We start from the raw sequence: 15,590 nt of genomic DNA on the forward strand, positions 1-15,590 counted from the left end.
GCTTGGATGTGTTTTTGGTTAAAACAGGCTCATAGCCCAAACATGAAACATTTTTGGAGATGTATGTCACATGTAGGCAGCAATCAGTATTTGCCAGATGTTATTGCAATTATTTTAATGTTGCTGTAGGCCTCTTGGCAGCCTCCCTTGCCAGTTTTCCCCTGGTCTACTCATCAACTTACAGTCCTGGTCTTAGTACTGTCAGTGTTGTGCCATGTTTTCTTCACTTGTTGATTATTGTCTTAACAGTGTTTCATAGTATATTTAATGTCTTGGAAATGTTGATTAAGCTCTCTGCGGCCTATGACTTTTTCATTTGGATATTACCAAACTGATGTCAGAAAAAAAAACTTTAGAACCAGTCACACTTTATTAAGGATTAATTAGTCATTTTAATTGATGATAGGTATTTACTAATTGATATTTAAATTAGGTCAATGTTATTGGTTGATTCTAAACACTTCCACAATCCCTATTATAAAAGGCTGTGCACAATTATGCAATCAGGTTATTGTACTTTTATTGTACAATGATTTCTATTGTTAGATTCCAGCACGATTCATCTTTGTTTCATTTTTAAAACACAAAAACCTGCAATTTGAACTGGAGTGTGTAGACTTTTTATATGCATTGTATAACATACTTGAGTTTGTATATAAAAATATCCTAACTGCAGGGAAACAGATCAAATCCCACTACAGAGTGATATTTCAAGGACAGACAGACTGTTTTAAAAATCAAACAGTTGTAATTTTAAAACATCTCTGTCTCTCATACATGTTGTACAGTGCTTTATAATATTAATTGATGAAAAACACATGATTTTGAAATATACATTTCTGTTCCTTTTTGTTTTAGAAATCAGGAACCAAAACTGTTCACGTGCAGAATTATGCTGTTGGTATTACCAAAAAGTTCCTCGAAGAAATTTGCTGACTTATCACAATCACAACATCGAGTATACACTGCAAAAAATTATTTTCAAGAAAAAAATATTCTTAGTATTTTGTCTTGTTTTCAGTAAAAATATCTAAAAATTCTTAATCTAAGATGCTTTTTCTTGCATAAAACAAGCAAAAAAATCTGCCAATGGGGTAAGCCAATTTTGCTTACATTTTTCTTGAATTTAGTGTTTAAGAAAATTTTTCAAGATTTCTTTGCTTACCCATTGGCAGATCTTTTGCTTGTTTTATGCACCAAAGCACTTAAATTTGATATTTTTGGTCTAAAAACTAGACTTTTTATTTTCCTAGGTCATTTTCCAAATCAAGAAAATACATCTTAATTTAAGAATTTTTAGATATTTGTACTGAAAACAAGACAACAATACTAAGAAATATGTTTTCTTGGTTAGTATTTTTGTTTTATTTCAGCAAAAATATCTAAAAATTCTTAAATCAAGATGTATTTTCTTGATGTGCAAAATGACCTAAAAAATAAGTCTAGTTTATATAACATTGAAGCGAATTTGTGCTTAAAACAAGCAAAAAAATCTCCCAATGGAATAAGAACAATTTTCTTGAATTAAGTGTTTATGAGTAATGTAAACTTATTTCAAGAAACTTTTTCTTATTCCATTGGCAGATTTTTTTAATAAATTGGCACTCTTACCCAATTTATAAAAACTGAAGCTAATTCTGAGCTGAACTCAACAACATTGTAAACTCTGCGTTTGTTTGATCATTAATCTGAATCTGATCTCTAATAAAAGTCCTTTAACAAAGATGCTATTTTTTCCACTTTGTTTGTTTGAAAGCAGAGGACCTGTTCTTTCATTTGATATGTTGTATTTTTATATATTTATAGAAGAGGATTTTCCTGGAAGGCATTTTGTGAAACTTGTGAAAATCACAAAAAATACTTTAAAAAAAAAGTCTGGTGGGGAATGAGTTAAAGGATTTTTTGGCTTTTTGAGGATATTTTTAGTAATAATTTATTAAAGCTTTATTAGTTTATTTTATTATTATATTTTAGTGTAATAATTCTGTACATTTTCTGATTTATATTCTAAAGATGTGTTATATAAAGTTACCATTGTTGAGTTTAGTAGTATTGTTCCTGTGAGCAAAATACTGCTGAATAGAGCTTTTACTACTTGCATAAGTAAATGACCAAATTCACATAGCAGATATTTTGTCTTAAATAATAGGATCACCCAATCACCATACAATTGGGGGGGGGGGGTGCTGCCCCCTAAAACCCCTCCTTACGACGTGCCAAAGGGTATTGGTATTGATCAAGGTGTTGATGCAAAAAAAATGCAGCATGAAGTTAAAACTTAGTTTTGCAATTCAATTCAACTTGCTATTTAAAGTTTTGGCTTGTAAAAATTTGACATAACTTAAAAAAACGATTTGAAATTGAAATATTGAATTCTTAATTTGTTAAGTTAAGGTAACATAAAAAATAAATGTTGATTTAACAAAAAAATGCTGCATATTCTTTACAGTGTGTGTGAATGATATCTTAGTAGTAAAAAATAATGTTGTTCCATGTGTGAACAGCACATTTTTTTATTTACTTGCAAAGTAATTTTAGTAATTTACTGAAATAACTGCGTAAAAGAGGCTGTGCCACTGAATCATCGACTTAAATCTCATGTTTGGAGAAACCACTAAAGGCATTTAGATGCATGTAAGGAAAAAGGAATAAGTCCCTAAGATAAGGAAGAAACTTTGGACACTTGCAAGCCAGAACCCTTCAAACACATGACTGTATAGAAACTTTAACAGGAGTGTATATAAGTGTCTCACTCCTCAAACACACGCTGGATATCTTTATGTGTGGATCACAAGTTCAGATATGAAGATGTTTGGTCTTCAACTGTTTGTTTTGATTTGTTTGTATGCTGCAGTACAGACATCCAGTCAAACAGGTACATTGGTTTATTTTCAAAATTTATTTTGAATGTAAGATATTACTATTGTATAATGGACACTTAAATTTATAATATCTTTTTCACTTTTCATTACAGTAACATTAAAAAATGACAAATATCTGTCTATGTATCTGTCTATCTAGATGTGGTGTTAAAGGTTGAGCATCATTCTCAACCAAATACAGTAGATATAAATAATATAGATGTTTTATGAGTTCTGCATGCCAGTGGCACTTCAGGTTTAGTGAATGAGTTAAAACACTTGGTCAGTGTAATTAAATATCATTGACATTGTCTAATATTATTTTTCTTTAGACTCCAGCTCTTTTCTCATCTACAATGAGGATCACAACAGATGTGTGAATGTCATTAATGCCAGTGTTATACAGACGGCACCGTGTGATGTATCTTCTGACGCTCAGCGTTTCCGATGGGTTTCTTCTTCAAGAATTATCAGCGTCTCTCTTAAACTCTGTTTGGGAGCTCAAAGACTTAAAGACTGGGTGAAAGTGATTCTTCTGCCCTGTAAAGAGCTCAATCGTCTACAGACCTGGGAATGTAAGAATGAGACCTTGTTTGGCTTAAAGGGAAAACCGTTACATCTGAACTATGGCAAGCGAGTGGAACAGAACATGTTGCTTTCTAAAGGAAATGGATCTTGGAGTCGCTGGCAGATTTATGGGACTACAGACAATCTGTGTTCTCATGAATATCAAGGTACATCTACAATATCAAGTAATAAATATAAAATTTGGATAGCAACTTAGAACTGAGTAAATGCAAACACAAATATTATTATTGTGCATTTTATTTATAGGTGCCTTTCTAGACACTCAAGGACATCGTACAATAAAATAATACTAGGTTTCTTAGGTATTGGAGTAATCACAGCAGTTTTTAAGGAAGTTGGTACAATGCCTGACATGAGTGAAGAGTGAATAATATTAGGAATTAAGAATTAGAGAGAAGAAATACAGGCTTTAACCAAATGTTTAGGTAAAGGGTCACGCTGAGAGATGATAAAAAAAATTTAATAGTCTAAATTATAATTTTATTCTCAGAGCTTTGGAGGCGAGAAGTGGATAGTAATGAAAGTATAGGTTAGTTGAAATAGACAGTAAAAGACCCCACATCTAAAGTGCCAATCTGCTGATGGATATGTTTTATTTTTCTATTTAAAAATTATACAAAATCCTCAGAGAGATTGATTGAGCACAGATGTGAGGAGAAAATATCAGGTGGCCTTATGATGTCATGTATCACAGTAATATTTTTTTTGTATTGCAATCACTAGAGCTGGTTGATCTTGCATAGTGATCTGTTCTTGCTACACAAAGAGTTAGTTTATAAGTCTGTATGTGTTCAGCATACAAGTCTTTATGTGCTGTGAGCCCAGTTTTAAAACACAGATGCTCCAAGTGACGACCCTTGTGTTTTAGCTCACGGAGTTCATTGGTAAATCACAGAGTAAAGTTTTCAAAGGTAACAGTCCTAGATCTTAGTGGAGCATGACCATCCAAGATCCTGAGAAAACCAGGATTACAGGATAGTGCAGGACTAATTCGTCAGCTCTCAATTGACTGAAAGAACCAGATTAAGTTTGTACTTCATCATTAAAAGTTTACCATTTTATTAGATTATAATCTATTTATGAAGACAGCAACATTTGCAATAATGATATATGCTAAATATATTTCATATTTTCCCTGAGGTTTATGTAAATTAATGAAACATTGTAAAAAGTGCTATTTTTACTTGACTTTTATAGTAAAAAGATAGTTTCATTATATATTTAGCATCGTTTATTGCCCTGCCCACATTAGAAAAAAAACTTCTGATCCAGTTTTGAGTCACAACCCATCAGATTCACTCATTCACAACATCGATATTTCTCTTTCTTTCCTCTAATTTTGTGTCCTGTAGAGATTTATACTCTGGGTGGGAACTCATTTGGAAAGCCATGTCAGTTTCCCTTTAAGTTTAATGACAAGTGGTACGCTGAGTGCATCATGGAGGGAAGATCAGACGGCAAACTGTGGTGTTCAACTGAGACAAATTATGATACAAAGAAGAAGTGGGGCCTCTGTCCAGACAAACGTAAGACCATAAATATAATACAGCAAATATAATGATAAATTGCATGCAAAAGCACATAAAGCTTTTAACTTTTTCCCTGCCAGCATTTTTTTAATTTGCCAACCAGCGCCAGCATTTTTAATGATTTTCACAAAAGTTTTATTCCAGAAAATTTTCTTCTTAAAATATATAAACATACAATATTTCAAATGAAAGAACAGACCCTCTGCTTTCAAACAAAAAAAGTTTCATCCTACCTTCATTAGTTCTCTTTTTATCACTTCTCAAATATGGGTAGGTTTCTTCAAAAACACCAAATTAAGATAATTCCATTTTTGTGATGGACTTTTGATAGAGATCAGATGCAGAGCGATCCTCAAAACTTTTACAGACATACAGCTGTTTGCCCTAGGGCGATACTTCTGGGTTTTATAACTTGAGTTAGAGCAGATGTGGACACTACTTGAGTACTTTGAGTAACATTTTTCAACCATCTGTGTGTTTGTCTTGGAATTTTTTTTTACTTTACTTTACTAAAAAAATGTCACTACATTCTAAAGCATAGAATCATACTGTGTATTCCTTTTATATTGCGTATTAAAATTGATTTAATACCTAATTACATAAAAATTGTGTACTTTTACTTTTTTGAGTAAAAGTACAAAAGTACTACCTTGGCTAGGGCTCACTTGCAAATGAGATATTTATCTCAATGTGATTTTATTCTCTGGTTAAATAAAGGTATAATAAAAAAAAACTTTTTAATTAAGTAAAATAAAAAATACTAGATGTTTAATGTACTTAAATATTAAATATAAACCAAAAACTTGAAATTATGAAATGTAGTGGAGTACAAATTATGATAATATGCTTTGGAATGTATGTTTTCTAAAGAAAAACACTTTTTAAAAATTTTATTTTATGTAGAAAGTAAAAATACTTAAGTAGTGTCCGCCTCTGGGTAAGAGTATTGGGATAATAGCGGTATTGCGGAATGCTGGAAATACTCGTCATTGGCAGGGAAGCGTTTTCTCTTAATTTACAAGTTAACTCGTCAATGGTGGGGAAAGAGTGAAGTCTGATTATAATTTTAATTATTGTTTGACTCAATAGGCGTCTCAGGATGGGACAGTGATCCAGTAACTGGTGTATTATATCAGAGAAACACACAATCAGCACTGACCTGGCATCAAGCTCGAGCCAGCTGCCAACAACAAGATGCAGATCTTCTCAGTATATCAGAACTACATGAACAGTCTTATATATCAGGTACACAGATCCCACTATTATCATAAACTAAAATGATATCATGCACTAAACAAAGCAGAATTTCATGAACTTTATATTTCAGGCTTGACAGATCTCTTGGGTTCAGCTTTATGGATCGGACTCAACAGTCTTGACTTTGAGAGTGGATGGCAGTGGAGTAATGGAAACCCATTCAGATATCTCAACTGGGCTCCTGGTAATTAACATTCATGACACGGCAAAATTCACAGTGTTAAATTAACAATGCTCAGTGTTTATATAGGTCCACACTACAGAGTGTTATAAAGCAATCTGTGAATTTATCATCTCTTTCATCATCTCTGTTTGAAACCAGAAATTGCATTTTACATCTTACTTGTAGAGTTATTTGTTAACTTAGATTCTTTGGCTTTGTTTTATTTCAAGTCACCATTATGGTGATCAGTGTTTGTTTTAAGTGTACTCTTGACTCTTGGCCCCTATTTTAATGATCTAAGCGCATGGTCTAAAGCGCACAGCGCACGGTCTAAGTGGGCATGTCCGAATCCACTTATGCTAATTTAACGATAGGAAAAATGGTTTGTGCGCCGAGCGCATGGTCGAAAAGGGTTGTTCCTATTCTTGTAATGAGTAATGGGTGTGTTTTGGGCGTAACGTGCAATTAAACCAATGCGAGTCTCAGCCTTCATCCCCTTTACAAGCCAGTTGTAAACTGAAAAACTAAACGGAGGAAGAAGACCCTCAGTTTAAGATTAATGTTAAAAAATTGTGTTGTCTTTCACTTGTATTGAAATTGTTATTTTTTGGATTAAAACCTTTAAAACCTGTTTTCTTTTAGTCATGGAAGTAAAAATAGCAGACTTTTAATTGCTGTAAATGTATGGCTGTACAATATCATCAAAAAATTGTTTACAATTATGTAAGAAAAGGTTTGTACTCTAAAAATACTTTATTTGTAACAAACAGGAGATAAAGGATTTACAAATGTGCGGAGAGCAAATTTCTAACGCGCTCATTAAATAACAAAAAACACTATTGCACCATTGACTTTAGAGCAGGTTTTTGTTGGTCAATGGCGTAGTCTATTTTAGTCGCCTCCAAATAGCAAAGCGCCAACAATGCGCCTGCCAACACACCTCGTTTTTAGATCAGAACACCCATGGGCACAAAATTGGGCGCAAATGAGAAAGGCAGTTCATGTGCGAGTTGCATATTTGAAAAAGACCTGGGCTTTACGCTCCCTAAATGGCGTTGCATGCGATCTTGCTTTGCAGCTCTCCAGTCTTCCTCTGTTCTAACTTGTAAAAGGAAATCAGAGAAATCGGGTGGGTTTTCTGTTTTAAGCCCTAACTGCAGTGCTAGAATAAGGGACTGATCCCAGCATCCACGCCAAAACTGTCATAACAGCTGTTTTTTGGCATCTGCTTTCGCAACACCACCCCTCTTTATAATAATAATAATAATAATGCATTTTATTTATAATGCGCTTTTCATATACCCAAAGCGCTACAACAACATAGCAAATACATCAGAATAAAAACAAGTACAAAGCAATTACAGAAATCAAATAAAACAACAATTGGCTTAAAAAGTTAGACATTATAAGCAGTCTTAAAAAGATGTGTTTTAAGCGATTTATAGCTGTAGTGATCAGCACCTGTAATCACTGCAGGTATTCTGAGGCTTTCTCTCCTGTGTTTTAATGAGTGCCAAGGAACCTTGCAAAGATCTCTTCCCCATCCTCAATTAATCCATATGCTAAGTCAAGAAGTTTCACGTAATCACGTGGAGCTGCTTCTGGACCTTGCTGGCTTATTAAATCAGAGGCTGGTGGAAGCAGGCTTTCTAGGATTTTGCGTCGCTGCACGTCAACAGGGGTTTTGTCCTGAATCTTAAGCTCCACATTAAGGGACCATGTCTGAAAGTCAGCTTCATTAGGGGTTTAGAAAGTTTTCCTGAAAAAGGACGAAGTCGCTTAGTTTCCTGTCCTGAGGCATGGAAGTTATCATTTTTAATAACATGCTCTACAATGATCCTCTGAACGTCAGGTGGAGTGAGTATATCATTGTCTGAGGCTCCTTGGTGGATTTGAGCCGACTGTGTTACAGTTGTCTGTTTCTTTTTTTTAGTGGTGACTGTAGGGGAAGAATGTTGGGTTGGGTGAAATTTTGTGTATGCTTGACGAACTAGAGGGGTCCTACTGCCATGACTCACTATCAGAGTTTGAGCTGTTACTTGAATCCCCGAGCTCTGCTCGCCGTGTGGGTAAGGATTTCTCAGGAGTAGGGGCTACTTTATAAGCCTTATCTATTCGCCACATAATGTTAGAATTTCCAACACTAGGATGATATTGTGGGAGGTTAGGAGCTAGGCCTATGACTGATTCCTCAAACTCAACTAGAGCTTTTACCCCATTCTTTTGTCCTGTCTGCCTTACCCTAATGACTTTGTTCACAGGCCCAAAATCTGAACACAATTTGGTTATCTGTTCGTCAGTATCAGCTGTGGTAATACCCTCAACGTACACAGCCATTTTTAAATTCACAGCGTACTCTTCCATGACTGCATAGGATTTGACAGAATTTACAAAAGCAACTGAAAAAAATTTTAAGAAGAAGAAAAAAATAACATTGTGTCCATAATCAGGTTTGACTGGCAATGTAAAGAAATGTGAACAATTTCTCCTCTTGGCCACTGGCTCGCCAAATTTTGTAACAGGCACTTATAAAGTAGAAAAAAATAATGCCTTTCTAAGGAACTTTTCAAAAGAGGAGAAGATACCAAAATAGTTTACTTAGAACATATAGCCGACATTTATTAAACATTAATTATCCAACAGCATGACTTTGTTTCTCTTTTGTTTCTTTTTGTATTGTCCTTTTAGTTGTGAAAATCAATATTTCTCTTAATTTTCACTTTCCACATAAAATGAGAAATAAAACAAAAAATAAATAAATTAAATAACCTCAGAGGCTCTGGTGAAATTACCCCCCAAAAATAAACCAAAGTCCATCTACCCGGGTAGTATGCTTTTTTCCTTAATGTGTGGTGAGATCCCGCGCTTATCTGTATGAAACTAAGAATAATGGTGAATAGAAGCAGTCTGTGTTGCAGGCAAGATGATCCACTCCCTCTGCACTTCTGCCTTGTGTGTCCAGTGACGAACACGTCAAATGGAACTCTCTCTCTCTCTAATCATGCATAAAAACAACAACCTGCAGAGCAGGGTAATATTCAATTACTCTCAATAACTACCAGATCTGGGAGAATAACTCTCATTCCTTAATTTTAGTAGGTTAAATTCTTATTTTTACTACACACATGAAACTCAAGCACTAACATACCAAGCAGTAACATAACTTCAACATAGCATGGAATAGCACTTCAAATCATTAAACTCATGTTTAACTCTGAGAGAAAAGGAATACAAGAAAATAATATCCTTGTTGCAACCTGTTATTTAACACTTATTTTCACTCAGTTTGTAAAATCAAAACATGGCTTCAGCTCACTAAGGGCGCACTCACACTATCCAAACCAAACCGCGCTCGGGCGCGTTTGACCCCCAAAGCCTGGTTTGTTTGACTAGTGTGATCGCTCTGTTCCGCGCCCGAGCGCGGATTGGTTATTCGCGCCGCGGCCGGGTTGCAGAGGTGGGCCGGAGCGCGGTTCACTTGGGCTCAGGCGCGGAAGGCTGTGGTGTGAGCGCATTCGCGCCTGAGCGCGATTCAAAAGGTGAAGACGTCAGTTGCGCGACCACTCACCTTCATCTGCCTCCGTAAAAACCTTTTGATACGCGCCGCGGGGTTACGTGAATGTCCGAGCTGCGCACGTGACAGATGAACTAAGCAATATGATGACATGTGAGAGGGCTGTCTGTAATTGCGCACCAAACGACTCTGAAAAAAACACACAGACTTATCAATATGGTGGGTTCCAGTGTTAAGAGAGAGCTTTACTTCCTGCTTTTTTCAAAACAATCGCATCTTAATGACGAAAGCGCGCCCGGACTCGGATCGATACAAGTACAGTGTGAGTGCGTGCATCTGGGGGAGTAGGGAGGGGTGACAATCGCGCTGGGGCTTGGTTTGGTATGGTTTGGATAATGTGAGTGCGCCCTAAGTTCCATCGTGTTTTGTTTCTTCTTCTCTCTAAAAATCTGTGTAGCAGTTTTTCCCTTATGCAGCACCACCACTGCCATCTACTGGACAAATGTGGCATACAAAGAAAATGTAACTACAAGTTAACAAAAAATAAATAAATACTTTAATACAATATAGTATTAAACTAGAAATAACCCAATCCTGTTTGTAGGCTATTTTCGAGTGGGTTACATGAGTATAAACTCACAGATTGAAGACTGCTTCTGTGTTACTTTTTATCACTCTGTAGTGTGTACCCATATAAACACTGAGATTTTGCTTTAAGAAAACACAGTGAACTTTACACATGATCCAGTTCAAAGCAACTCAATGGTTAAGATTTAAATGTTTTTATTGTTTGAATGTCATCTTTATATTCCTGTAGGTAATCCCTCTCTGGAGCCAGGCCTTAACTGTGCTGCATTAAACGCTGGTAAAGCATCCAAGTGGGAAAGTCTGGCCTGCAGTAAGAAGTTAGGTTACATTTGCCGCAAGGGAAATTCAACAGATCTCACGCCTTCAACAGGTAAATAGATTGACCTTTTGTGGCTTCATTGTTCCAAGAAAAACGCAACACTTTTGTAAAGGTACAACTTTACTGAAAGGGTGCATATAAGTACCTCACAGTTACATAATGGTTCAAAATGAATACATAAATTGTTTAAAGACCTATAAAAAAGATACCGTCCCAGTAACAGCTTTTGAACCTTTTTTCTGAGTGGTATTATATTATATATAGATATGATTAACTGATTGTATGTGTAAATATTTTCCCTCAATATTACATTGTACATTACGAAGTGCACTTGCTCATGCTGATTAATTTTAACTGCTGATAAAAAAGCACGTCATCTGCAACTCTTAATGTTTAACAAGAGAGAAACAACGGGCACAGACAATTTCAGGTTTCCTAAATGAAGTGTTTTTGGGGCCATATAGAAATATATTGAACTAAAAGATCATCACAATAATTACCTGAGCATGAAGTTGAACGTTGTGTTGATGTGCTGCTCATTTTTCTTTAATGGTTGTTTGTATCTCAAGGTCTGTATCTGTACTGTTGTCCACCTGTTAAATACATATGCATGGCATCGCCATGGAGAAACTTTTAATTTAGCACTTTTTAAAGAGTGTATAGTGTTGTTCTAGTTAATAATACAGCACAATTTTATCATTTATAGCAATAAAGTTTGCCACCCCCTGGGTATGGATCATAGACAACCAGGGGTCCCCGGACTCCACTTTGAAAACCCCTTGCCTAGAAAACTGGTTGGTTTCAACAGATTCAGAGGAAATTTAAAGCTGGGCATTGTCAGCATACTGTAACAATGAAAGCTGATATTCTGTTTTCTAATAATGTTTCCTAGAGGTAGCATGCATAACAAAAGAGGATTGTGCCTAGAACTGATCCCTGTGGTATACCATACCTTGAATACATCTTCCATTAGTTTTGTGGAAACACACACAGAGCCCATATTTGGTCAATGTTTTATGTTTCTCTCTCTCTCTCTCTCTCTCTCTCTCTCTCTCTCTCTCTCTCTCTCTCTCTCTCTCTCTCTCTCTATCAGGTAAAGATCAGCCTAACTTCTGTCCAGTGCCGTGGGTGCTGTACGCTGGTCACTGTTATTATCTGCAGCGCACAAATAAGACATGGAGTGATGCTTTGACTGCATGTCACAGAGAACGATCAGATCTGGCCAGCATTCACAATATAGAAGAACACAGTTTCATCATATCACAGACTGGATACAGTACGTCTGCACAACTACCAAGTTTTAGTAACACACAAAAAAACTACACATTATTGTCTGACAAAAGAAATAAAAATATATAAATGTGAATGGCTGAGCATAGAAAGTAAATCTGATGCAATGACCTAGCCTGGTTAGCCAGACCTACATCAAGATGTAAGGTCTGGCAACTCTTCACACAAACTGCTCAATGCAAGGGGCGGGATATAAGGTTGTCCCTCAAAATGCCTCTGCACGCAATAGGATAGCGCTATGATGCATCAGAGCAACGAAGAAGGTGACGTAGTTACCGTAACCAGTCGGCAAAACTCCAAACACATCTTTCTTGCTTAAAAAGGACTTCAGTAGGGTTTATTTGCTCTTCTCTCAAAGAAAAACATAAGTCTAAGTCCTCCAGAGTCGCGGCCAAAGCCGCTTCAAAAGATAGCTGTTCGCCAGCAGCAGCAGCCATTCTCTGTTTTCAAGTAGGAACCGTTGCAGCTCTGTCGTCATCATGTTAAGCCCGCCCCACAGACGCTACACACGATGTGATTGGCCTGACCAAATTTTGGTTTTTGGACCGGTTAAGTGTATTGTGAGTGCCTAGACTAAACCCTGGCAGCAAATATATTTTGCGGCCGCTAGGGTGCGTCTAGATTTCTAGGCTAGCAATGACCTGTCCCACAACCCACTTTTGGCACCATATTGGACAGGACAGGACTGTCCTAAAACACAAACGGGGGAACTGAGGCTTTTCTAGATAGAAAGCACAATAATGTTAATATTTCCAAACCAGTGCTTGATCTAACAGGAAATATGATTATAGAAATCCCACAGCTCTTCTATTACTTCGGTTTGCTTGTAGATCGCTCTTGCCAGGTCCAATATGGCGGTGACCTTGATGATAAACTACATAATAAGGCACCTGTTTAAGGAGATTTTTGACAACATACAAATTAAGCAATCATTGACTGTTTGATTATCAAAATCTTTGTTAGCGTTGCAACTCTAATAATTTAATATCAGTTGGTGGTATAAAACTGAGTGTTGTTGTTGTTGTTTAGTGTCGACTGATGAGCTCTGGATTGGTCTTAATGATCAAAGGATTCAGAATCTGTTTGAGTGGTCAGATAGCTCACACGTCACCTTCACTAAATGGTTTGTTGGAGAACCTTCACACATCACAAATCGAATGGAAGATTGTGTTCTTCTCACAGGACAGGTGGGTAGTTTTTATTTACTTTTTGCTCCTCATTCTCACTATAGTTTCTTTCTGATTGTTTTATGTTCATAATTCTTCAATAGTGATCCTTTACATTTGTGTAATAGGAGGGAAAGTGGTCAGATCATCTGTGTGAGTCAGCTCATGGTTTCATCTGTAAGAAGAAAGCTTCCATTAAACCTGAAGGATCTCCAGAGGTCATCAGTCCTGGATGTCCAGCTGTGAGTCTGCATCACCTCATACACTGTATTTACTTCAATAGCCAACATTAAATAATGAAGAAAGTCAACTAATAACCACAATAAAGTCACACAATAAACGCACTGAAAAATTACAAATCAAAGCCAAATGTAACATTAACATCAAGTTGTTTTTGTAAAATCATTTATATGACATAATTGCAGAGGTGTAAAGAGTAGCTGAAAGCCATACTTGAGTAAAAGTACAAATTCCTTACTGTAAAAATTACTCCACTACAAGTTACAAGTCACCAATTTAAATACGACTTGAGTAAAAGTATTAAAGTAACCCAATTTAAAAGTACTCAAGTATTTTTACTCGTACTGAATGTTGGCTCAAAGATGCGCTAGTCCTCAACACAAAGAGACATTGTAGGTCTGGGCAGTGAAAACTAAGAAAGTTTATTTATGAGGTTTTATTTCCTAATATAGAAAAGAAATCAAACACCTCAAAATTTTGACCTGGCAGAACAAACACAGATTAAACATAGTCATAGTCTTTTGACTAAAATTTAATTTAGTTTTAGTCATATTTTTGTCATCTGAATTGATTTAGTTTTAGTCTAATTTTATTCAACTAAATGCCATGAGATTTTAGTCTAGAAATCTACATTAAATTTAATTTAAACCCATTTAATTTTAGTCTAGTGTCATTGTGTACTTGAATGTGCCATGCTGAAAAAAATATAGCCTAACTTTGTGATATAAATATATGGTAACACTTTACAATAAGGTTCATTAGTTAACATTAGTTAGCTACATTAGTTAACATGAACTAATAATGAACTGCACTTATACAGCATTTATTCATCTTTGTTAATGTTAATTTCAACAATTACTAATACTTTATTAAAATCTTGTTTACATTAGTTAATGCACTCTGAACTAACATGAACAAACAATTAAAGCTTACATTTTTATTAACTAACATTAACAAAGATGAAGAAATAATGTAACAAATGTATTGCTCATGGTTTGTTCAAGTTGGTTAATACATTAACTACTGTTAACTAATGAACCTTATTGTAAAGTGTTACCAAATATTCTTATATAGGCCTATCCTAAAAAAGATATAATTTTAATATTTAAAAAAAAATATGATAAAGCATATTAAAAACGTGAAGTTGTTCATTTGAAAGATTAATTGTAAACACATGTAGTACGTAACACCACTATCTCACAAGTGCACTACATTTCTTCCGTCATGCATCCCTCTTTACAGTAAATACATTACAGCATACTTGATTAAATGTGAGGACAGTGAAATTAACTTATTATCAATCTTATAATGTACTTATGTTACTCGGGCAATCAGTACAGGACCTCGCTGGTTTATATAGTAAGTTATATCAAGTTATGTACCAGCTCAGGTTAGCTGATAAGGTAGCATCAGAGTATATAAACATTTGTGCTTGCCTTTGAGTTGCGGGACGACCCTCCTGCAATCGCGCATCACTTTTGTTTTGATTGTAGCATCACAAGTTTAACAAAGGGTCCCTTGACTGAAGCAAATGTGATATGCATCCATATGTTTGCTCTTTATCTCTTCTCTCAGACCAGACGCGAACTTTTCTCTACAGTTTATGACATACGCAGCACGCAGATGTCCCGCTACGGTGGCTCAACGCAAGCCATTCAGCGTTTGACATCAAAGTACCGCGAGACCAGACTTCTCCATATGCATTTGATTCGCTCTCGCAGTACTTTGATTTCTACGATTGCTCTGCGCAGAGCCAAATGAAGTCCCTCAGTTGTGTGTGTGCGTGTAACCTCGCGACCACAGATTCTATCCATCATCACCCTCTGACACTTTCGTCTCGTTTTTATTTGACGAATAAACAATGTAGCGAGTAACGTTAAGTGTCATTTCAAATGTAGTGGAGTAAAGAGTACAAATACCCAATCAAAAATGTAATTGAGTAGAGAGTAAAAGTTGCTTATATTTTTTATACTCAGTACAAGTACAAAGTAGCCCAAAAAATACTTAAGTACAGTAACGAAGTACATTTACTCGAGTACTTTACACCTCTGCATAATTGTGAGGAATTGTAGAAC

General features: G+C 35.7%; 1 protein-coding gene across 1 annotated transcript in view; it reads left to right on the top strand.

The window, feature by feature from the left end:
• Positions 1 to 2,725: 2,725 nt before the first annotated feature.
• LOC141279823 (macrophage mannose receptor 1-like) overlaps positions 2,726 to 15,590 on the top strand; it is a 62,544-nt gene continuing 49,679 nt past the window's right edge. Inside the window, exons 1-9 of the mRNA XM_073813260.1 lie at positions 2,726 to 2,875; positions 3,194 to 3,595; positions 4,802 to 4,975; positions 6,068 to 6,223; positions 6,306 to 6,419; positions 10,730 to 10,870; positions 11,913 to 12,095; positions 13,139 to 13,296; positions 13,404 to 13,517. Coding sequence (XP_073669361.1) covers positions 2,803 to 2,875; positions 3,194 to 3,595; positions 4,802 to 4,975; positions 6,068 to 6,223; positions 6,306 to 6,419; positions 10,730 to 10,870; positions 11,913 to 12,095; positions 13,139 to 13,296; positions 13,404 to 13,517 — 1,515 coding nt within the window. The 5' untranslated portion in view covers positions 2,726 to 2,802. The remainder of the gene's footprint in view (positions 2,876 to 3,193; positions 3,596 to 4,801; positions 4,976 to 6,067; positions 6,224 to 6,305; positions 6,420 to 10,729; positions 10,871 to 11,912; positions 12,096 to 13,138; positions 13,297 to 13,403; positions 13,518 to 15,590) is intronic.

Source organism: Paramisgurnus dabryanus, chromosome 2, assembly GCF_030506205.2.
Source record: "Paramisgurnus dabryanus chromosome 2, PD_genome_1.1, whole genome shotgun sequence".
Lineage (NCBI taxonomy): Eukaryota > Metazoa > Chordata > Actinopteri > Cypriniformes > Cobitidae > Paramisgurnus > Paramisgurnus dabryanus.